General features: G+C 47.4%; 1 protein-coding gene across 2 annotated transcripts in view; it reads left to right on the top strand.

The window, feature by feature from the left end:
- sfswap (splicing factor SWAP) overlaps nt 1-23,704 on the top strand; it is a 71,024-nt gene that overhangs the window by 13,422 nt on the left and 33,898 nt on the right. For both annotated transcript variants that reach the window (XM_061262917.1, XM_061262916.1), the window contains exons 8-12: nt 8,469-8,763; nt 9,625-9,750; nt 10,652-10,745; nt 22,887-23,028; nt 23,659-23,704. The exon at nt 23,659-23,704 is cut by the window's right edge and continues 182 nt beyond it. In XM_061262917.1, the coding sequence (XP_061118901.1) occupies nt 8,469-8,763; nt 9,625-9,750; nt 10,652-10,745; nt 22,887-23,028; nt 23,659-23,704 (703 nt within the window). The remainder of the gene's footprint in view (nt 1-8,468; nt 8,764-9,624; nt 9,751-10,651; nt 10,746-22,886; nt 23,029-23,658) is intronic.

The following is a 23,704-nucleotide window of genomic DNA, read 5'->3' as shown; positions in this document are numbered from 1 at the left end:
AGGATGAAAAAGAGAAATCACTTCCTGGGATTGTGCAGAGACGTTGTTCTCGGGAGGGGGAGAGTTTGGACGCTGATAAATGGTGTCGGGAATTGAGGTGGGGTGATGTAGAGGTGAATCAATCGTGTTAATTAACTTAATAAAGCACTAGGTTTACTGGCATAGAGAGAGAACTGGGAAGGAAGCCACGAGTCTAAAAGCAGAACTCATTTGCAGTTTATGTGTTCCTGTGCACTTATTTCTGTCAAAACCATCTCATCTACGAATATGATTAAAGCTTTTTCCGAGCTGGCGTTTAGTTCCTGTGTTCTTTATCACCACGGCTGCCGGGGCATTCGATCAATACGCTGTCGACATTGCTGCTGATTTTGTCGCGCACCTGTGAAGGAAGTTATATTTAGTTTGCGGCGCTGCACTTCACTGGAGAGCCGCTCCCTTTCTTTGCACTGACATGCGCACGCACAGGCCTCGAGTCGACAGCTCCCGCCTGTCTGCCGTCCTTCATAACTCTTCCTCCCGAGGTTTCTGCCTCGCCCACTCTCTATATTCTCGCACAGGCCGTGAGGAGGCTTAAATCTGCCTCTCTCTCTCTCTCTCTTCAGCTCCAGGTTTGAATGTGCGCTAGGGCGGCCATTTCAAAGACGCCTAAAATGTAGCAGGCCCGCGCAACTCAGCGTCCTCTTCCTGGTTTTAGTATCTAAAACGCCCACAGAATGTTTGCAAAGGGCCGTAGCAGGTTTGCTGAAAAGTCCCTAACCCTGCCCCCCTGGGCCCAATTCTCCTGTGGCCGGCTCTCTTAACATTTAGCAACGTCATCTGATAATTATGCAGAAACATCCTGTCCACTCCAAGAGTATTGGAGCAGCAAGGACAATTCCTTTGTTTTTGCTATACAGTGCAGACAATTGAGTTTGAGGTCTAAAGACGTACAAGTGAGATCAAAAGATGTTACTCCTGGTAGGTGTAAATACCACAAATTAAAAGCAGAAATTCTGAACTCTTGTTTCGTGTTCATCTTTTTATCTTAACCCCACAAGTTTTCGGTGGATTGCAAAAACAAAGGAATTGGCCTTTCTGCTCCAATTCTTTTGGAGGGGACGGTATGTCTTGTCACGTGGGAAATTGGTTTACAAGCAGCTTGGAAAAATTGCAGCTGTTGTACTTGGATATGGAATTGGTATTGGGTGTGGAATTGGTATTGGATGTGGAATTGGTATTGGATGTGGAATTGGTATTGGGTGTGGAATTTGTATTGGGTGTAGAATTGGTATTGGGTGTGGAATTGGTATTGGGATCAGCTCTCTGCAGACTCCTGCTAATCGCCCCCGGGGATCGTCCCTCGCCTGCGCAGAGATCCCAAAATGCCAACTCCCGGCTCCAGGCTTTTACAAATTAGAAATGACTTATTTTCTCTGCCCCGTTTGGTCCCACCCTGCCTGCACCACAAGCTCATCTCTGCAGACCATTGTGTCTCCTGTGCAGTGAATGCTTGTTTTCCCATCTTGATTTTCTGTTTTCGTGGACATTAGGTTGTGTTCAGGTCAGTCTTATGTTTTGGACGAGTTTAGGTTAAAAAGTCTCTTTATGTTTTGACAGTTTTCCCTCCTTGTTTTGGTAGAGGTTAGGTTAGCTTCCCCTCTTGTTTTGGTGGAGATTAGGTTAGCGTCCCCTCTTGTTTTGGTGGAGATTAGGTTAGCTTCCCTCCTTGTTTTGGTGGAGATTAGGTTAGCTTCCCTCCTTGTTTTGGTGGAGATTAGGTTAGCTTCCCTCCTTGTTTTGGTGGAGATTAGGTTAGCTTCCCTCCTTGTTTTGGTGGAGATTAGGTTAGCTTCCCTCCTTGTTTTGGTGGAGATTAGGTTAGCTTCCCTCCTTGTTTTGGTGGAGATTAGGTTAGCTTCCCCTCTTGTTTTGGTGGAGATTAGGTTAGCTTCCCTCCTTGTTTTGGTGGAGATTAGGTTAGCTTCCCTCCTTGTTTTGGTGGAGATTAGGTTAGCTTCCCCTCTTGTTTTGGTGGAGATTAGGTTAGCTTCCCCTCTTGTTTTGGTGGAGATTAGGTTAGCTTCCCTCCTTGTTTTGGTGGAGATTAGGTTAGCTTCCCCTCTTGTTTTGGTGGAGATTAGGTTAGCTTCCCTCCTTGTTTTGGTAGAGGTTAGGTTAGCTTCCCCTCTTGTTTTGGTGGAGATTAGGTTAGCTTCCCTCCTTGTTTTGGTGGAGATTAGGTTAGCTTCCCTCCTTGTTTTGGTGGAGATTAGGTTAGCTTCCCTCCTTGTTTTGGTGGAGATTAGGTTAGCTTCCCTCCTTGTTTTGGTGGAGATTAGGTTAGCTTCCCCTCTTGTTTTGGTGGAGATTAGGTTAGCTTCCCTCCTTGTTTTGGTGGAGATTAGGTTAGCTTCCCTCCTTGTTTTGGTGGAGATTAGGTGAGCTTCCCTCCTTGTTTTGGTGGAGATTAGGTTAGCTTCCCCTCTTGTTTTGGTGGAGATTAGGTTAGCTTCCCCTCTTGTTTTGGTGGAGATTAGGTTAGCTTCCCCTCTTGTTTTGGTGGAGATTAGGTTAGCTTCCCCTCTTGTTTTGGTGGAGATTAGGTTAGCTTCCCTCCTTGTTTTGGTGGAGATTAGGTTAGCTTCCCCTCTTGTTTTGGTGGAGATTAGGTTAGCTTCCCTCCTTGTTTTGGTAGAGGTTAGGTTAGCTTCCCCTGTTGTTTTGGTAGAGATTAGGTTAGCTTCCCCTCTTGTTTTGGTGGAGATTAGGTTCGCTTCCCTCCTTGTTTTGGTGGAGATTAGGTTAGCTTTCCCTCCTTGTTTTGGTGGAGATTAGGTTAGCTTCCCCTCTTGTTTTGGTGGAGATTAGGTTAGCTTCCCCTCTTGTTTTGGTGGAGATTAGGTTAGCTTCCCCTCTTGTTTTGGTGGAGATTAGGTTAGCTTCCCTCCTTGTTTTGGTGGAGATTAGGTTAGCTTCCCCTCTTGTTTTGGTGGAGATTAGGTTAGCTTCCCCTCTTGTTTTGGTGGAGATTAGGTTAGCTTCCCCTCTTGTTTTGGTGGAGATTAGGTTAGCTTCCCCTCTTGTTTTGGTGGAGATTAGGTTAGTTTCCCCTCTTGTTTTGGTGGAGATTAGGTTAGCTTCCCTCCTTGTTTTGGTGGAGATTAGGTTAGCTTCCCCTCTTGTTTTGGTGGAGATTAGGTTAGCTTCCCCTCTTGTTTTGGTGGAGATTAGGTTAGCTTCCCCTCTTGTTTTGGTGGAGATTAGGTTAGCTTCCCCTCTTGTTTTGGTGGAGATTAGGTTAGCTTCCCCTCTTGTTTTGGTGGAGATTAGGTTAGCTTCCCTCCTTGTTTTGGTGGAGATTAGGTTAGCTTCCCCTCTTGTTTTGGTGGAGATTAGGTTAGCTTCCCCTCTTGTTTTGGTGGAGATTAGGTTAGCTTCCCCTCTTGTTTTGGTGGAGATTAGGTTAGCTTCCCTCCTTGTTTTGGTGGAGATTAGGTTAGCTTCCCCTCTTGTTTTGGTGGAGATTAGGTTAGCTTCCCTCCTTGTTTTGGTGGAGATTAGGTTAGCTTCCCCTCTTGTTTTGGTGGAGATTAGGTTAGCTTCCCCTCTTGTTTTGGTGGAGATTAGGTTAGCTTCCCCTCTTGTTTTGGTGGAGATTAGGTTAGCTTCCCCTCTTGTTTTGGTGGAGATTAGGTTAGCTTCCCCTCTTGTTTTGGTGGAGATTAGGTTAGCTTCCCCTCTTGTTTTGGTGGAGATTAGGTTAGCTTCCCCTCTTGTTTTGGTGGAGATTAGGTTAGCTTCCCCTCTTGTTTTGGTGGAGATTAGGTTAGCTTCCCTCCTTGTTTTGGTGGAGATTAGGTTAGCTTCCCCTCTTGTTTTGGTGGAGATTAGGTTAGCTTCCCCTCTTGTTTTGGTGGAGATTAGGTTAGCTTCCCCTCTTGTTTTGGTGGAGATTAGGTTAGCTTCCCTCCTTGTTTTGGTGGAGATTAGGTTAGCTTCCCCTCTTGTTTTGGTGGAGATTAGGTTAGCTTCCCCTCTTGTTTTGGTGGAGATTAGGTTAGCTTCCCCTCTTGTTTTGGTGGAGATTAGGTTAGCTTCCCTCCTTGTTTTGGTGGAGATTAGGTTAGCTTCCCCTCTTGTTTTGGTGGAGATTAGGTTAGCTTCCCCTCTTGTTTTGGTGGAGATTAGGTTAGCTTCCCCTCTTGTTTTGGTGGAGATTAGGTTAGTTTCCCCTCTTGTTTTGGTGGAGATTAGGTTAGCTTCCCTCCTTGTTTTGGTGGAGATTAGGTTAGCTTCCCCTCTTGTTTTGGTGGAGATTAGGTTAGCTTCCCCTCTTGTTTTGGTGGAGATTAGGTTAGCTTCCCCTCTTGTTTTGGTGGAGATTAGGTTAGCTTCCCTCCTTGTTTTGGTGGAGATTAGGTTAGCTTCCCCTCTTGTTTTGGTGGAGATTAGGTTAGCTTCCCCTCTTGTTTTGGTGGAGATTAGGTTAGCTTCCCCTCTTGTTTTGGTGGAGATTAGGTTAGCTTCCCTCCTTGTTTTGGTGGAGATTAGGTTAGCTTCCCCTCTTGTTTTGGTGGAGATTAGGTTAGATTCCCCTCTTGTTTTGGTGGAGATTAGGTTAGCTTCCCCTCTTGTTTTGGTGGAGATTAGGTTAGCTTCCCCTCTTGTTTTGGTGGAGATTAGGTTAGCTTCCCCTCTTGTTTTGGTGGAGATTAGGTTAGCTTCCCCTCTTGTTTTGGTGGAGATTAGGTTAGCTTCCCTCCTTGTTTTGGTGGAGATTAGGTTAGCTTCCCCTCTTGTTTTGGTGGAGATTAGGTTAGCTTCCCCTCTTTTTTTGGTGGAGATTAGGTTAGCTTCCCCTCTTGTTTTGGTGGAGATTAGGTTAGCTTCCCCTCTTGTTTTGGTGGAGATTAGGTTAGCTTCCCCTCTTGTTTTGGTGGAGATTAGGTTAGCTTCCCTCCTTGTTTTGGTGGATATTAGGTTAGCTTCCCTCCTTGTTTTGGTGGATATTAGGTTAGCTTCCCCTCTTGTTTTGGTGGAGATTAGGTTAGCTTCCCCTCTTGTTTTGGTGGAGATTAGGTTAGCTTCCCTCCTTGTTTTGGTGGAGATTAGGTTAGCTTCCCCTCTTGTTTTGGTGGAGATTAGGTTAGCTTCCCTCCTTGTTTTGGTGGAGATTAGGTTAGCTTCCCCTCTTGTTTTGGTGGAGATTAGGTTAGCTTCCCCTCTTGTTTTGGTGGAGATTAGGTTAGCTTCCCCTCTTGTTTTGGGGGAGATTAGGTTAGCTTCCCCTCTTGTTTTGGTGGAGATTAGGTTAGCTTCCCTCCTTGTTTTGGTGGAGATTAGGTTAGCTTCCCTCCTTGTTTTGGTGGAGATTAGGTGAGCTTCCCTCCTTGTTTTGGTGGAGATTAGGTTAGCTTCCCCTCTTGTTTTGGTGGAGATTAGGTTAGCTTCCCCTCTTGTTTTGGTGGAGATTAGGTTAGCTTCCCCTCTTGTTTTGGTGGAGATTAGGTTAGCTTCCCTCCTTGTTTTGGTGGAGATTAGGTTAGCTTCCCCTCTTGTTTTGGTGGAGATTAGGTTAGCTTCCCTCCTTTTTTTGGTGGAGATTAGGTTAGCTTCCCCTCTTGTTTTGGTGGAGATTAGGTTAGCTTCCCCTCTTGTTTTGGTGGAGATTAGGTTAGCTTCCCCTCTTGTTTCGGTGGAGATTAGGTTAGCTTCCCTCCTTGTTTCTGTGGAGATTAGGTTAGCTTCCCCTCTTGTTTTGGTGGAGATTAGGTTAGCTTCCCCTCTTGTTTTGGTGGAGATTAGGTTAGCTTCCCCTCTTGTTTTGGTGGAGATTAGGTTAGCTTCCCCTCTTGTTTTGGTGGAGATTAGGTTCGCTTCCCCCCTTGTTTTGGTGGAGATTAGGTTAGCTTTCCCTTTTTGTTTTGGTGGAGATTAGGTTAGCTTCCCCTCTTGTTTTGGTGGAGATTAGGTTAGCTTCCCCTCTTGTTTTGGTGGAGATTAGGTTAGCTTCCCCTCTTGTTTTGGTGGAGATTAGGTTAGCTTCCCCTCTTGTTTTGGTGGAGATTAGGTTAGCTTCCCCTCTTGTTTTGGTGGCGATTAGGTTAGCTTCCCTCCTTGTTTTGGTGGAGATTAGGTTAGCTTCCCCTCTTGTTTTGGTGGAGATTAGGTTAGGTGTTGAAGAAGTCCTCTTGCTGCCGCACTTGCAGCGATTTATTTCTCCTTCTCTGACTCTTGACGGCTCGCCTCCTTTTATTTTAAGCTCGGACCCGAGGCAGAGCGTTTTCTCCGGCCCGGTGCGAGAGCTCCATCTTCATTAATGTGTCTGACGGTTGTTTCGCAGAACCGCCGGCTGGGGTGGAAACCAGCGAGTTTAAGCAAAGGGCCTTGGTGACGACCAAGGCTGATGTCTTTTATGCCGCAGCCGGAGGGCACAGAATCCTACATTTAAGAAAGATTTACTCACTCAACTGCCGTTCTCCTTTCCAGTCTCCCTCTGTTATGGACTTTCTCTGTGTGCGTTTACAGTCCTGTCTGCCAGTGATGTAATGTCTGGAACTGTGTTGCACACCTATGAAATATCAAAGGATGGGCTTTGGATCATTGTACCACCTCTTGTTCACGTTCCAGATAACTTGCTTCTGGTGGCTGCACAAAGACTCGAGAACAATGCAGGTCTGTCTAAGCAGACGGTGGTGTAATGGATAGAGAAGATAATGTCCGACTCTATCCTCTTACTTCCCCCCCCGAGGTTCGAGGATAAAAGTGGTGCAATTGAGTCAATCAAGAGGACCAGGAGGAGGAGTTTGCACTTTTTGAGAGGATTTAATTGGTTCCAATATGCCAGACAAGCACAGAAAAGTATTTGACTCCCAAAAAATTATGTCTTTGACCCAAGTCTGATTCAGCTAGGATGTACCCTCACAATGCACTTTATTAGGTATTTATTAGGCTTATTTTCTTGACTTATTACACTTACACTTTAGAGGTTTGATGCATTGTGTGTTCGGAGATGCTCTTCTGCATACCCCAGTTGTAATGTGTGGTTATTTGCGTTACTCTCACCTTCTTGTTAGCTTTGACCAGTCTGGCCCTTCTCCTCTGACTTCTCTTATTAACAAACAAATTTCTGCCCTTAGAACTGCTGCTCGCTAGATGTTTTTTGTTTTTCCCACCATTCTCTGCACACTCTAGAGACTGTTGTGTGTGAAAATCCCAGCAGATTAGCCGTTTCTGAGATACTCAAACCATCCTGTCTGTCACCAACAATCATTCCCCGGTCAAAGTCCCTTAGATGCTATTTCTTTCCCATTCAGACATTTGGTCTGAAACATGCCTGAACCAATTAACCATGTCTGCGTGCTTTTATGCACACATGATTGGCTGATTAAATATTTGCATGAACAAGCTGGTGTACAGGTCTACCTAATAAAATGCTCACTAAGTGTATACTGGGCTCAGGCCCAGTTCTCTAACCAGTACACTATTCTTTTTTTCTTTGCTGTGTTTATGAAAATAAGAAGTTGTAAATGAACAAATCCTGAAAAAGAATGCCTTTCCATCGCCCACACTTTGTGCCCTCCAAGCCCTGCGGCTCGGCCTCGACAAGGCTTCCGTTCTCAATCGGCCATTATTGGGCGAATAATCTCCCTTACCTCTTGCGCGCGTCAAAGAAAGTAGCGAAACTAGCGAAAGCTGCCGAATTTGAGCACCACCTTCTGTTTCGCATAAACACCGGGGGGCACGGGCAGGGCGATAACCGCCTGTGCTCGCCGTCGTGGGGGTTGCTCACGACCGCCCGCTCTCCCATGAGAAGGCACCGGCTGTGCAGAAAAACAGCCTCTCCCAAATTAGCACGTTTGCGTTAGGGTCCTCATTACCCTTTTTCTCAATAGGAGAGGCTGAAGCAGCCTGTCTTTCGTCTTCATTAAGGGGCACTTATAACACGGCTGACGGACGAAATTAAGCGCGTGCGATTGAGATCTCTGCGGAATGGATGGCTTTCTTTTCTGGTCTCTTTAGAGAATTGGGTCTTTGTTTCTCTTCTGCAGCGAGTGATTTGACCTTTTAAGCCATAGTGTTTCCTAATGCACATTTTTAAGCAGGAAAACTAGCAATATAGATTGCGTTCATCCTTAACCTTTAAAGGTACAATAGGTAATTTCGGGGAAGACAGGAATTGGCCGCAACAAACACCCTCAAGCCACAACACTGTTTATTCCTCTCCTTCTCTGTGAACGCGCTGATGTTGAAACACACCCACGCCATTGGCTGTGGGAATTAGAACCAAGTTGTACAGTTATACAATGTTGGTCGGCCCGTCAACTGTATATTTTGAAACCCGAATTTAAAGACTATTAACATAGGCAGAGGGTGAGTCAGCATGTCAGTGAGCCATGGAAGGGATTTACAATGTTCTTGTAACACTGTTTTAACACTATCTGTATGTAGGCGTGTAATCCTCTCGTTTTCTTCTCATTCTTCTACAGCCAATGTCGGTGCAATGTATTATGGGTACTGCCTGCTCCCGGACGGGACCTACTGCCTGGCCCCGCCGCCCCCGGGGATCGACGCCACCGCGTACTACGGCTCCCTGCCCGTGGGGGCCCCGCCCCCTCCCTCCTTATCGGCCGCGCCCCCTCCCCCCGGGACCACGCCCCCGCCGCCCTGCGACCCCGTCGTCTCCGCCCCTGCGCCGGCCCCCGCGCCTGCCCCCGCCCCCGCGCCGGCCCCCGCCCCCAGCCAGGTCTCCGTGCCTGCTCCGGCCGCCACCACGGCGCCCAGGTGAGTGTGTCCCCTGTGTGGACGGGAGGGTGCGGGGGTCAGGCCTGCTGCCATTGGTCCACTCGGCGACACGTCATCGGCGTGTGGGCAGTGCCTTCCGAGGGAGAAAGCAAACCCGCGTCTGCCGTTGTTCTGAATAGGGAGCCATCGTACATAATCGCTATTTTGATATATAATAATATCAACAAATTGCATTCAATCGTTTTGTTTAAAGTGCTTTTTTTTAATGTCGATTTTGTGGGCATATCCGCTCTTGCCGTCTGGATCTACGGCGATGTGCTCTGCATTTAATGTTGCGTAGTTTATTAAGCCTCCTGAAGTGTGTGTCTGTGGGAATCTCCTCCTCGTTTTAGTGCAAACTGTGCTCTGCCCTGCCTTCTCGAGGGTGCTAAAGGCAGTGGAGTGTCTGCTTCTCTGTGCCCGCATCGCTGCTCTGGTGCCGCCAGGAGGTGTAGTGCGCAGTGAGAGCTTCTGGAGTGCTTTTATAGGAGTGCTGGACTTCATCTCCCATCAGCACCTCTGTATTTAGCCTCCTCAAGCATGCAGTCCGAATAAATTTGTTACAATTTAGCCGTTAGCGATTTTATTGTGCAGGAATATTGAGCTGAGCTTTTACTCGAAAGTGAGAAATTGTTCCTCTGCACTGTTGTGTGTAAGACAGTGAGTGTGAATTTACACTCTGTAAAATTGATGGCTGTTGCCTCTGAAACCCGTTTGGAGTTGTTTGGTTATTGTATGCATCACATCTTAATCTTCTCTTTCTGTGTGCGTGCGTGTGCGTGCGTGTGTGTGCGTGTGTGTGCGTGTGTGTATTTACGCATCGGTCTGTCTGTGTGTATGTCTGTGCGCGTGTGTTCACAGAGCTCCTGTAACCGCCATCATCCCCCCGCCCCCGGACATCCAGCCCGTCATAGACAAGCTGGCGGAGTACGTGGCCAGGAACGGCGTCAAGTTTGAGTCCAGCGTCCGCAGCAAGAGTGACGCGCGGTGAGGACCGAACCGAGACCCTCCCCCTAGTGTAACTCCTCCCCCAGGAGCCCTGAGCCAGTTTAGCTCCTCCCCCCTAGTGCACTGAGCCAGTGTAGCTCCTCCCCCATAGAGCACTGAGCCAGTGTAGCTCCTCCCCCAGAGCACTGATCCAGTGTAGCTCCTCCCCCATAGAACACTGAGCCAGTGTAGCTCCTCCCCATAGAGCACTGAGGCGGTGTAGCTCCTCCCCCACAGAGCACTGAGCCAGTGTAGCTCCTCCCCCATAGAGCACTGAGCCATTGTAGCTCCTCCCTCTAGAGCACTGAGCCAGTGTAGCTCCTCCCCCTAGAGCACTGAGCCAGTGTAGCTCCTCCCCCTAGAGCACTGAGCCAGTGTAGCTCCTCCCCCATCGAGCACTGAGCCAGTGTAGCTCCTCCCCCTAGAGCATTGAGCCAGTGTAGCTCCTCCCCAATAGAGCACTGAGCCAGTGTAGCTCCTCCCCATAGACCACTGACCCAGTGTAGCTCCTCCCCGGCAGTATGATTAGTCCCCACCCAGGGAAAAGGGAAACATATTTTGTGTAAATTGTCTTGACATCAGAAAGAAGGTCTTCTCAAATGTAGACGATAACTGCTTTTGTCCTGCTGCGTGTTTCTCCCACCCATGAACTCTGCCAGCTGATTTCACTCATTAGTTCTACCTCCTGGCTGAAGAATTGTGCTAATTGGCAAAACCAAGCGATTGGGGAAAAAAAAAATACTGGGGAGGACTTTTACTTTCTGAACCTGGATCTTTCACCTCTGGACAGGGTTGCTTCCTGGGTGCGGTGACCCCAGAGATGCCCCTCCCGTTTTCCCCTCCCACACTCCGCTCCTCTCTTCCTCTCTCACTCTCTGCCCTTTCTTCTTCTCCTCCGCAGGTTTGAGTTCCTGCAGTCCTGGCATCAGTATAACGCCTACTATGCATTTAAGAAGCACTACTTCATGCAGAAAGAAGGGATAAGCCCTCAGGAGGTATGAGCAATGCTGTCTTTTCTCTTCTGTGTGTGTGTGTGCGCGTGTGTGTGTACACATACCAGGGGATGTCATGAAAACTCATCATTTCTCATGTCAAAAACTGGAAAATGGGTAGAGCTACCATGAGTCATAAGTTGAACCAGTCATAAGGCTCAGGTGTGGAGAGCAATGGTTTTATCTGTTCAATTATAGCATAGCTAATACGCACCTGTTCAGGTGTGGAGAGCAAAAGTTTTATTTGTTCAATTATAGCATAGCTAATACGCACCTGTTGACCATGAACTCGAGTGGGCAGTGACAAATAGTTGAAGACAATGAGGTTTCTGAAGAAATATTCTTCCGGTGTAAAACTCTGGAAGTATTCTCTTGTTTTGCCTAATCAATCATTTATTTAATAACCATAACTTTGATGTGATCATTAGTTATCGCTCCACATATTGAGTTAGCTTGTTAATGTTAGTGAAGTTCCCCATTATTGCTTTCTGTTCTGGATGTATCGCTTGCTAGCCATCAAACTCAGCCCGCTATCAGAAAACTAACACGAGCGGGGCAGGTTGATTAATGCTACTATGTGTTTTGATATCGATTGTGATTTGTTAGCTAGTAGCGATGGCTAACGATAGATGTCACTAATTTCATGTGGTCTTCCTGACGTTGACATTAGTATTCCCTCCCTTTGTCAGTTGAGCATTCGAAACCCCGACCCACCCAAGCTATTTAATACCTTTTACGATCCTAGCTGTATGAGCCGCCGGCCTTATAAGCCACCTCTTTAGGGACACGAGGCCTACCGTGTGGTAGTTTGACCCAGTGAAGGGCGTTTCACTCAAATGATTCCCCTACCTGACGCTTACGTAAGCTTGTAACAAAAATGCCATTTTCAGCCACTGGTGATTAATTACGGGAGCCTCGTCACTTAATTACCTTGGATTCATTGGCATGTCTGGACACACGCATTGACTGCCAGAGCATATGCAGAATTACCATAACAGATGGAATCGAGAGAAAACAACAATGCTTTTTTGGTGGAGAGAGACGCGTTATTAGAATAACATTGTGTTCCTCTGATAGCGGCCAGTGGCCCTGTACCACAGTGCATTCTGAGGAGAGTGGCTCTGAACCAGACCTGGCATTAGATTGATTCTTCTTTGTTTTGTTTTGTTTGTCTCGTCTCCCTATTGATTAGCTTATTCTTGATTGTCGTTGCCTTCTACGGCGACAATTGTAGCATTTGACCCATCCTAGTTACTTGGACGCAGTTGGCAGTCAGTGCAGCGCCCAGGGACCAATGGCAGTTCTGAGGCCAGTGCCTTGGTCAAAAGCAATGGCAGGCGCACACTGAGGCCCGGGGAGAGCATGCAAACTACACACATAGGGGCTCGAACCCAGGGCCTGCTTGCTCTGAGGCAAAGGTGCTACCCACTGCCACCTTGCCTCCCCATGTTTTTCACAGATATTTTGTGAGCAGTGCTCGGTTTCTGCTTGACTGAGGAGCTAGCTCTGCAAATGCTACTCTTGCAAGCTCGACCTGTGCTTGCTAATTTCCCCTCTGTGTTTATAATATCTCCTGGTGAAATCACCCGTTCTGCTGGGACCATCACCTCGTTTGCTCCGTCCCATCTGCTGCCTGAGTCTGGAGCAGGAAGTCGCCCGGATGAGCAGACACACCGTCTGAGTCTGAAACAGAAAGTCGCCCAAGAAGAATTCACAGAAAAGATGTAACGTGCTCTTAGACCAATACCCGGTCTGGGTTTTTGCTTGGTTGAGGAAATTGAGAAAGTTGAGAACTTAGTTTGGCTTTAACAGGGGCTCAAAACAATAGTATAGCGGTCGTGTTGATTGGTTGAAAAGAGATTATGTCGAGAGTTCCATTTGGCGCTCTTGCGAGTTCACGGTAGTTCCATACGGCACTCTTAACCGAAAGGGTTAAAAGCATCTCCTCCGCGTATTTCCCGCGCGTAGAGGAGCGGTGTGAGAGCTGGCGGTCCCTGCTCGTCTGCGGTCCCCGCGGGCGTAAACGAGGCTTCAGCGGGCTACGGTGTCTGAAGGGTAGGGTCTGAGGAGGCCTCTGTGGTGCCAGACTCGGCAGAGTGCCTCGTGAGGGGGCTCGGAGCGGAAATGAAAACGCAACAGAAAGAACTAAACCATATGTTTACCAAGAACAGGCTGTTTTAGTGACTGTGTCGTTAAGGCTCATTGATATCAGCAAACATCTGTTTCTGTTCTGATTGGCTGACTAGCTACAACGAACTGAGCACCGTCTGTGCCGAGTGCTTGGATTGGTTCCCACTACCAGGGCCGTGCTGAAGCAAACAAGCATGTTGCTATGATAACTTCACGGAAGTCCAAACGGCTTGTTTAAATGCACATTTTCTTCATATAGATTGTGTGGATCTATTTGGGTACTGTGCGATTTGAGTGCTTTTTGTAGCACCTTCAACTCCTATAAGCCACATAGCGAGAGAGAAATGTCTGTCATGTTTGGTTGGACAAGCTGAGTATTTAAAAAGCAGACTGATCCAAGAAATGTGTTCATCCCTGGAGTTAATTTGAAAATGCTTGTTGACCTTCTTAAAGAATACAAATTATGTAGTTTAGCAGACCATTTAGAATGGAGATTGCTAACCGGAGGTTGTGGAGCATTTTTCAGCAGGTTCATCTCTGTGCTTTTAAAAATCTGTGGGTGTAAGAGTCAATTTTATTGTCTCGGGAGGGGAAAGCAAGTTCCTTTTTTTCCTTCTCGCTGTAATTCATTCAGTTTTGGAGGCACCCGCAGTTAATCAGCGTTAATTAAAGCCGGTAAATTATTTAGCCCATCCACCCAGCCTGAAGGTGATGAATATTTGTGTTGGCCTCCTAACTGCTCCCCGTAAAGCAGCTTTAAATATTAATTATTTTTAAAAAGTCTGTTAATTCCACTGCTGCCGACTAACCCTTCCAAAACATATGCAGAAACTTGTAATTTAAGGAATATATTTTGGTGCATGTATTTGACCAGCCTTCGTGCTTTCAGAAGGAGAGTATTATTTTCTATTTTTATGCTACTTGAAGATGATTTTGATCAATCTTTAGAAGATTTAGATGATATTTAGGTTTAATTTTTGGCAGGGATGTAAGTATTTTGACAGGATCTTTGACAGGATCTTCGGAGTGAACTAATGCACTGTGACTTATTCATGGCTTTAATTTGGAACAAATGAAGTTTTCTAACAAAATTGAAATGTGAAATATATGAGTAGGCTGTACAGTTTAACAGCCTGTGGTTTTGGGTGCATCGGGAAAAATCGAATAACACTGCAGGTAATATCTGCCATTTCTGATGTGATAAATTTGTTTTTGAACATTTCTTCCGTTATGCCCACCTGCTAGCCCTCATTTACGCAGCGCATTGCCATGGTAACGCAAGGTGATCAGAGCTCACCCTCATAGCTGACATGCCGACCAATCAGAAGTTGCACAGAACTCCCCCTTAACTGCTGACGCAGCTAAGAGAACGAGCGCTGGGCTTGTTCGTCTCGGAAAGCACTGAGCAATGACTGAGTGGGCGAGCCGACTGCTGCTAGCTCTGCACGGAAGCGGTCAAACGAGGTGTAATTACCTCTGCGTAACGAGGCCGGTCCTCCCGCGGCTGTCTGCTCCCCGTGCGGCGCATCACTGCCCAGGCAGAGGGAACGTTAAGGGTCCCCCGCCATTTTATATTTCCACCAGGAGGGAGGGCACAATGGAGCTTTAGAATGGACACAGCTGTGTGTGCATGAGAACATGCCGTACACGTCTCACAGAAAACTTAGTTTGTCCACTTTATTTTTTTTTTTACTTCACTGCAGTGGTGACTCACAAGAACTAAGCGCTAGTGTGTGGTTGGCCTTTACTGGTCCCCATAAGAGGTTAGTCTGATGTAGCTCGCATAGCCAGTAGTACTAAGCCATACATTTCAGTCAGTCACACCTTCCATAAATGACAAAAGTCCAATTTAAATCTCTAAAAGAGTCTGCCATGTCTTTTATCAAAATCCATTTAAACCTTTCAACAATCGGCTGGGACAGTTTTCGGCGGGATAGAATGAGTGTCCTGCAAAAACATCTGCTGGTATCTAACTGATATTTTAATCAACATTATTCATGTTGATTTCCGGAAATTATTTTTGGTTGCCCTCTCTGCCACAAGTCACTGCCAAGCATGTTGATAAGGTTTTTGCAAAGGACTTACAGAACTGTTAAAGCACGACAACCGAAAATGTCATGCTTTGCCGATTCCAAATTAATTGGGATGCACTTAACAATGCGAGCGACTGAGCATTCATCTTGGCCCAAATAAGGTTAGTGTGAGGCGGCCGCTGCTTTCGTTCATGCTGTCTGCTGTCAGTGTTTCTACACACGGCAATATGGGCTGCAATCCATCGCCATGTTCATTACATTACATTAGTGGCATTTGGCAGCCGCTCTTATCCAGAGCGACGTACAGTTGATTAGACTAAGCAGGAGACAAACCTCCCCTGGAGCAATGCAGGCTTAAGGGCCTTGCTCAAGGGCCCAACGGCTGTGCGGATCTTATTGTGGCTACACCGGGATGTGAACCACCGAACTTGCGGGTCCCAGTCATTTACCTTAACCACTATGCTACAGGCCGCCCCACTGGTCACCAGTGGTGCAGTACACACCATGATGATGGGGGGGGGGGGGTGGGCTGTGCGTTTTTTTGCCTCCTCCTCAGCCCATGTTCTTCAATCAGTGAAACCACTTATTCAGTTTCTTATTTTGCGATTTTTGTCTATTCACCAGTGGAAGAAGGGTGTCTGATGAATGTCTGGACAAACTCTCCAGTTCGGGGGACAGATGCTGGCTTTTTCCACCCGCCTAATTTCCCGCCGTGCTGCTTGTTCATGCACAGCTTGTATTATTATCGCACTCTCATTCTCCGATCAAAATAAAACCTCCCGCTTCGTCAAATGGAAGAGAATTCGCCGCCGCCTTGCTCATACCTCCTGCTCGTCGTTGGCAGTTGGTGATTCAGATGTCGCCATGGTTACGCTCTCCGTAGTTTCCGCCGCAGTCAGCGTCATCGTGGGCAGGTACAGCCCAAGACAAGAGACCGACCGACCCTCTGTCTGTCCAAAACACCCTCCTTCCTTATCCTTAGCCTTGGCCTTCTCTACCAGGCTATGTGGTCTCTGTGCCTTACCATGAGCCTGCCTGCGGCAGTCAGTATAGTCAGAAGCCATTTTTTGGTATTTCTGTTATAAGGTTGGGGTTGTATGTTTAGATAGTATGTTGTTATTCATTCATTACTCTCTCCTCCAACAACATATTGCACCCTTTGTTCTATTGCAGCCTTGTTTTTAGCCCTTTTAGAGTTGCTAGAGGTACTGACCCCATGATCTGGCACCATTGTTGTTGTTTGCCATTGTTTGGTCTTGGTAATGAGCCGCACTCTCGCGGGGAAACTCCAGGTAATTGTGGGAAACGGCGCCATTGCCCCCCTGCATCTAATCCCCCCCCCCCCCCCCAGCCCTCCATTATCTTCAACTTGACTCGTATTAAATACAGGTCAGACGTGCTGTAACCGTATCGGATGGATTTCACCGGCTGCCGAGCTTAGCGCTAGCCCAAGTGCTTTATTTTCCTCAGGTATGATTGGTGGAGTTTGACCCTGTGACCCCTCCACTCTTAAACACAGGGCCTGTTTCCCATTAACAAACACACCTCGCCCGTGGGCAGTGAGTCACATGGTCCCCGAACTTTCTCTCTCGCTTGCTGGTGTCAGATTGCATTGTGGGATATGTAATTTAAACCTTATTTCTGTTTTTTTTATTTTATTTTTTTATGTTCACTTTTTTATTGCGCATTTGCTTTGTTAGTTGTTGCCGTTTTAATTCCTGTCGATGCATGAGAAGGGAATTATAAAGGTAAATTATAGTTATTGGACGAGTTTGACGCCAAACAATGAACCGAGATAATTGAACGCCCTTTACCCGTCGTTAAACCGTTCTTACGTTGAAGAATAAAAGCCTAAAAAGGCTTTAAAATCAATCACAGCTGTTTTATTGTGCGGGCTGCCATCTCCCTCATGTCTGTTTGGATCAGTCTCAAACTTCATTAAATTTTTTATGGCCGTATTTCAGTTTTAAACAAGCTGTTGCAGGCAACTTGCAACATATAGGGCCCATGTGGAAATTGCATCGATTTCTTCCGTGGATATAAAAGTTGGTAGACCGCTAATGGCTATGTCGATATTTGACCGCTTCGTGTTATGTCTGAAGAACGTTTGAGTGGTGATCGTGAGGCGATGTAGGTCATGATGCCTGATGCACAGCAAGAGTTTGTTACGCTTGCTTCAGATGGTGCAGTTGGGATCCGGGGCCTGTTTAGTGTTTGGTTGAAGGCAGAAAGGTAATTCCGTGAAAAATCACTCCGATTTTGCTCAAACTTTGTGTAAATGTTTCTTTTGGAGAACGTGCAAAACGTTAGCTTCTTTGGACGTGTTGTTCTAGAGATATTGCCTCCTAAAAAAAAAAATAAGGGGGGAAGGGTTCCCAAGAAGTCACTCGCTAGTGGAAATTGGCTTATTATCCTTACAGCAGAGAAATATGAAAATGTATACAGACCATAATTTTCCATGGCTTCGGTGCTGCCCCCCCCCCCCCTATTTTTTTAAATAGCCAATCTCTCTTGAATGACAAATACATGTTTTGCATGTTCTCTATTGAATATATAAAGAACATTTACACAAAGTTGGAGGAAAATTGGAAGGCTCACCCCCCCCCCCCACACCTGTGGTTGATTTTTCATAGTGACCTGGAAGTGAATGTCTGGTTTTGGGCGGTTTTGATTAGACCGGGTTTGCTGTGGTTCTGGAGCCTGGAGAAGGTGTCTTTTACTGAGTGCATCAGGAGCCTTTAAGGGAAACACCAAAGTTTATTTTCTCTGTACGTGTATTTCAAATACACATGATACCTTGTGTAAATAAGACTGCTTCGGAGTTGCTGTAAGGTGGATTTCTTCACTTTGAAGGAGGTAGGCTACTGACTCCTATAGGTTTCAAGTCTTTATGCTAAGCTAACACCTTATGCAAACATGGAAATTGAGCCAGTGAATGCCAAAAAAATGAAAATTAAATCGAACATCTGGTATCAGTCTGGGTAAGTTGGGGAAAAAAAGGTATATTTCCCAAAATGTTGTTGTTTTCCTTTCAGAAGATGCGGGCCAAGTGAACACCAGGTAATGCTAGGTTTACACGGTTATTACTGTTTTCAGTTATGATACAGCAATGGATCTGAATTTTCATTTGCATGAAAAATAGACGGAGAGTGTGAGTTAAGCTAATTGCGCTTCAAAGGTCCCTTTAATTTGAGAATAGTGGAGCTGAGTTGTGTTGATTCTCGGCTGTTAAAATTGCATTATTTATGCGTTTCAGTGGGGAAGATGAATTATGTAACTGAGGGAGTTACATTTGGGTTGCTTTGGCTTAGTTGATCCTGTCTGCACGGGGTATTGATGCAAATTTAAGGTGTTCATCTGCCATTCACCCTGATTTCTCGACAAATCTACTGTATCTGGTTTTTCTACTGTGTACGTGAAGCCTGTTAGTTATTCTTTGGCCCGAACCAGATTCTCTGCAGGGCCCATGCGGGACGAGGTGAATTAATCCTGTTTTAAATTCACTTTTTTCACCTCAGAAAATACACAAGCCTTTAACTAAAGCTGAGCTCCGAGGCTCATTAAATATTTTGTTCATTATTTGGTCTTGGGCTATCTGCAAAAACATCAGGTCTTTATCTACGGAACAAGAAGCGGCTGCAATTAATGCATCAAAACATGAGCACAAAATGAGTTTGACATTAATTACAAAATGTCTAACTAACTATTACCCATGAACACATGGTTGCACGGAGACCCTTACACTGGAACAGGCTTCTATAACCCCCCAGCCTCAGGGCACTCTCTCATCATTTGTGTAGTTTGCCAAAGTGACTTGTGTCCAGATTGCCGACAAGAATTACCCTTGTGCTACGCTGAGCGCCTGCGTGTGGTATAACAGCATTAATAGGCTATATAGTGTGTGCTGCCTGTCACATCAGAAGCGGAGGGCAGTTTGGGGAAGGTAATGACCGTAACAGCACGTTTATGCGCAGACGTTAGCCGGGACATGTGCGTAGATGTATTGTTTTACACAAGCGCGTTAAAGCGACGCTAAAACCCTATTCGGAATGTGGGCATTTTATCTCCTCGCTCCTCGCTCATAGGAGATGCATAATATTTGTCTGAATTATGAGACGTGAAACGGGACATTATGCACGCTTCATCTTTTATGTCAGCGGTTTTACCTCAGGCTCAAGCCGAACGCTTGATGGCTCTCCTTTCCCCCCTCCCTCTCTCTCTCCCCTCCCTCCTTTCCCCCTGCCCCTCTCTCTCCCCCTCCCTGCCTCTCTCTCCCCCTGCTCCCCTTTCCCCCTCCCTGCCTCTCTTCCCCCCGCCTCTCTCCCCCTCCCTCCCTCTCTCTCTCTCTCCCCCTCCCCGCCTCTCTCCCCCTGCTTCTCTCTCCCCCACCTCTCTCTCTCCCTGCCTCTCTCTCTCCCCCACCTCTCTCTCTCTCCCCCGCCTCTCTCTCTCCCCCGCCTCTCTCTCTCCCCCCACCTCTCTCTCTCCCTGTCTCTCTCTCTCCCCCTTCTCTCTCTCCCCCTTCTCTCTCTCCCCCTCTCTCTCTCTCTCTCTCTCTCTCTCTCTCTCTCTCCCTCCCCCCTCTCTCTCTCTCTCTCTCTCTCTTCCCCCGCCTCTCTCTCTTCCCCCGTGTCCCTAGTCAGAATAAAGGAGTTCCTGACCCCCGTTCCACTGGCAGCCATTTTAGACCTTGATAGATAGAGGCGTAATAGAGGTGTGAAATATTGAGAGCCTCCATTAGTCCTGCACAGACTCATCTCCACCCTGTCACTCGCAGATGTTTGAACGGCACTCATTTGTTTGCAGATGTACTGAAGTTGAAGTTGGATTAATTACATTCTCCTGTGAGAGTAATGCGTGGTGCCGATTACCTGGCAACCTCGTGAAAGCCTGAATTTATCCAGCTTGTACCCAGACATTAGTTCAGTTCCTTATTTTTTTTCAGTATTTTTTATCCTATGGTTTGTGTATTTCAGCAGTACGGAATGAGATTACTGTGTTGTTGGACACCGCGCACAGTAGCCATGATTGTGTGCTCCAGCCAATCAGCATCCAGGATCAACACAACCTGTTTTCTAATTGGACAGTAAAGCTGGTTTCACATGATCAGCAAAACACTTGTCAAGCCATTAAATTCCTATGGAGGGAGCATTGAAGCCTTACTTGGCAGCAATGCAAGCCTGGCGTAGTGCAGAGCTCAAAACAAAGCCAAGTTGGGAGTTCAAATGGTTTAAACGTTGACCTTGTTTGAAGCTGACCTTCCCTAGCCTCTACAATCACATCACAGCTGTGTGTGAAGCAGGCAGATGTAGCCTAGCAACTAGCAACACAGAGCCCAGGCAGAGCCGTTTCATGTAGGCCACGTGGCTAACTTACTTAGCCCGGCTAGTTTCTTGATATTTTTATATTATTGGTTTATCAATAGTGAGTTCACAATTTAGCCTTCAGCTATTTATAGTACTGTCAACTTTTCTGCAGAGAGCAGCAGCTGGGTTGATGCACTGGAAACTGGTGAATGTGTTTGAGCTTCTCTCTCTCTCTCTCTCTCTCTCTCTCTCTCTCTGTCTCTCACTCTCCCTCTCTCTCTCTGTCTCTCACTCTATCTATCTCTCTGTCCCTCTCTCCCTCTCTCTCTATCTCTCTCTATATCTCCCTCTCCCTCTCTCTCTCTCTGGCTCCCAGAGAAGGAGCTGCCCTCCCATGATTCTGCACGTTCCTCTGGTTCCGTTTTCACCCACTCGTTCTCTCCAATTCCAGCTGGGCTCACGCGGTCTTTGGCAGCCCGGTGACAACAAACACAGAAATGAGTGCCTTGCAGAACGGCCCGGAAAGGCAATGAGAGGAAGTTCTGTTCAGCGTTTAGCTATAGATGCCTGGGGTTTAGTTCTAAAGGGGTGTGGCCTGGGGGGCTTTAGTTCTAAAGGGGTGTGGCCTGTGGGGTTTAGTTCTAAAGGGGTGTGGCCTGGGGGGTTTAGTTCTAAAGGGGTGTGGCCTGGGGGGTTTAGTTCCAAAGGGGTGTGGCCTGGGGGGTTTAGTTCCAAAGGGGTGTGGCCCGGGGTTTAGTTGCAAGGAGAGTGGCCCGGGGTTTAGTTGCAAGGAGATGTGGTCTGGGGTTTAGTTCCAAAGGAATGTGGTCTGGGGTTTAGTTCCAAAGGAATGTGGTCTGGGGTTTAGTTGCAAGGAGATGTGGTCTGGGGTTTAGTTCCAAAGGAATGTGGTCTGGGGTTTAGTTCCAAAGGAATGTGGTCTGGGGTTTAGTTCCAAAGGAATGTGGTCTGGGGTTTAGTTCCAAAGGAATGTGGCCTGGGGTTTAGTTCCAAAGGAATGTAGCCTGGGGTTTAGTTCCAAAGGAGTGTGGCCTGGGGTTTAGTTCCAAAGGAGTGTCGCCCATCTTGTACGTGCATTCGCACGGAACAGAGCCAAATTTCTGTGAGGGTTAGTGGCCGTTTGGCTCTCCAACGCTCCCTCAATATTTAGCCACTAATGAGGAATGAGGAAATTAAAGTGCTGGCTTAAAACCAAGTGCTGACCCAGCAGGCATTGAGAGTCGTTAAAGCATTTAGAGCTCGCTGCATTCAAATGGAATTTCACTGCCGGGCTGGACCTTTTCAAAAGACAATTATCAATGTCATAACAGTGTTGTCTTGTTTGCAAGCAAGTGTTGTCTCAAGTGATGCACATTCCATTGATTAAAGTGTACTATAACAGCAGTCGAAATTGGGGTAATCATTATTTGTAATGCAAGTATGTGGTGATTGAGAGTAGCTCACCGTGCCCAACTGTTAAAGTATATTGTTTTAAGTGGTGGTGATTTGTTATTGATGGGAGTTTCATTGTTTGTAATTTCCGAACTGTAAATGCTGACACGGACCCAAAGTGCATCCCACACACCTGCCGCTTTTAACGCTCCCTATCGCCTCCGTACGCACACGAGTCTCCCTGACTATCGCCTCCGTACGCGCACGAGTCTCCCTGACTATCGCCTCCGTACGCGCACGAGTCTCCCTGACTATCGCCTCCGTACGCGCACGAGTCTCCCTGACTATCGCCTCCGTACGCGCACGAGTCTCCCTGACTATCGCCTCCGTACGCGCACGAGTCTCCCTGACTATCGCCTCCGTACGCGCACGAGTCTCCCTGACTATCGCCTCCGTACGCGCACGAGTCTCCCTGACTATCGCCTCCGTACGCGCACGAGTCTCCCTGACTATCGCCTCCGTACGCGCACGAGTCTCCCTGACTATCGCCTCCGTACGCGCACGAGTCTCCCTGACTATCGCCTCCGTACGCGCACGAGTCTCCCTGACTATCGCCTCCGTACGCGCACGAGTCTCCCTGACTATCGCCTCCGTACGCACACGAGTCTCCCTGACTATCGCCTCCGTACGCACACGAGTCTCCCTGACTATCGCCTCCGTACGCACACGAGTCTCCCTGACTATCGCCTCCGTACGCACACGAGTCTCCCTGACTATCGCCTCCGTACGCACACGAGTCTCCCTCACTATCGCCTCCGTACGCGCACGAGTCTCCCTCACTATCGCCTCCGAGGTGGAATTGTGACCGGCTGTTCTTCTGCATCTCCTTCACTGCCCCTCGTCTTTTTTCCTTCTTTCTCTCCTCGCCTCTTTCACTGCTCCGTCTTTTTTTCCCTTCGGTTACTTTCTTTCTCTCCCAGTTTAAATGTTTTTTTTTTTTTTTTTGTCGTGTGAAATGGAATATGGAATGGAGGATATAGGTGTTTATGAAATGGCCATTCCAACGTGTAAACCAGTGGTCCTCACTCCTGGTCGTGGGGAGCTGCAGGGTGTGCTGGTCTTTGTTTACTCACCACTAAACTGATCAGTTAAAGCACTGATTACACAGTTAGCTCACTTGTTTGTTGGGTCTGATTTGGTTGCTGATAGTAAGGCTAAAACAAAAGGCAGCACAGCCTCCACAGTGGTGTAAAAAATCCTTCCTTTCCTCCCCTGTCTCGCAGTGTGAATCTCCTCCGGACAGCCAGGGGGCGCCAGCGAGCACCGCTGCCGAAGGTCCGGGCTCGGAGAGCGAAGGCCTCGCGTTGGACAGGGTAGCTAGCCCCTCCCCGAGCAAAGAGGCCAACGAGGGCAAACTCATCAAGGGTAGGACTCCTCAAAGACACCGTGACCGTGTTTCCATCTTGCTTCAGACTGTGGGGGTTGATCTATCAAAGCTGGAGCCGTCATCTAATGGAGCTGTCCGTGTGTCGGACTCCTCAAAGACGCCACGACCGCACCTCCAGAGCTGTCCGTAAAATGCTTTCTCCCCCCCTCGTTTTCCAACGACAATGCATCACACCGAGCTTTAATGCGTCTGCTCACCAAGGGCTTTCAAATTTATTTAAAGCCGTCAGACTTGGAAACATCCAGGGCCGAGTTAATTGGCTCGTCGCAATAAACGTTGGTCTCGATGTTTTGACGGCGTCTCTTAACAAAGCGCTGGCTGCTTCTCAAAAGCCATTATTCGCGGAGAGTTTGTTCTCCGGGTTATTTATTTGTTTGTTTATTGCGAGATGAACATTGTGCTTCGGGGCTAATGAGCGAGCGGCCGGCGGATATCCGGACGGACGGAGGGCATCTTTTAATGATGAGTTGAAGTCAAAAATTGAGCTAACATGCGTTAGCTAGCCCTGAGCCAATATGAGTTTCCTAGTGCTGAGCTATCTTAGCGTTAGCTAGCACTGCTCTGACCCCTGCTCTGTTTGAGCACGTCTTTGTCTTCCCCCTTCCCAGCGTCCTTCGCTCCGATCTGCTTCGCCATCCGGGTGAAGGAGAACGA

Source organism: Conger conger, chromosome 12 (assembly GCF_963514075.1).
Source record: "Conger conger chromosome 12, fConCon1.1, whole genome shotgun sequence".
In the NCBI taxonomy this organism is placed as follows: domain Eukaryota; kingdom Metazoa; phylum Chordata; class Actinopteri; order Anguilliformes; family Congridae; genus Conger; species Conger conger.
The sequence above is the reverse complement of the archived record's forward strand: the minus strand, read 5'-3'. Positions and strand labels throughout refer to the sequence as shown.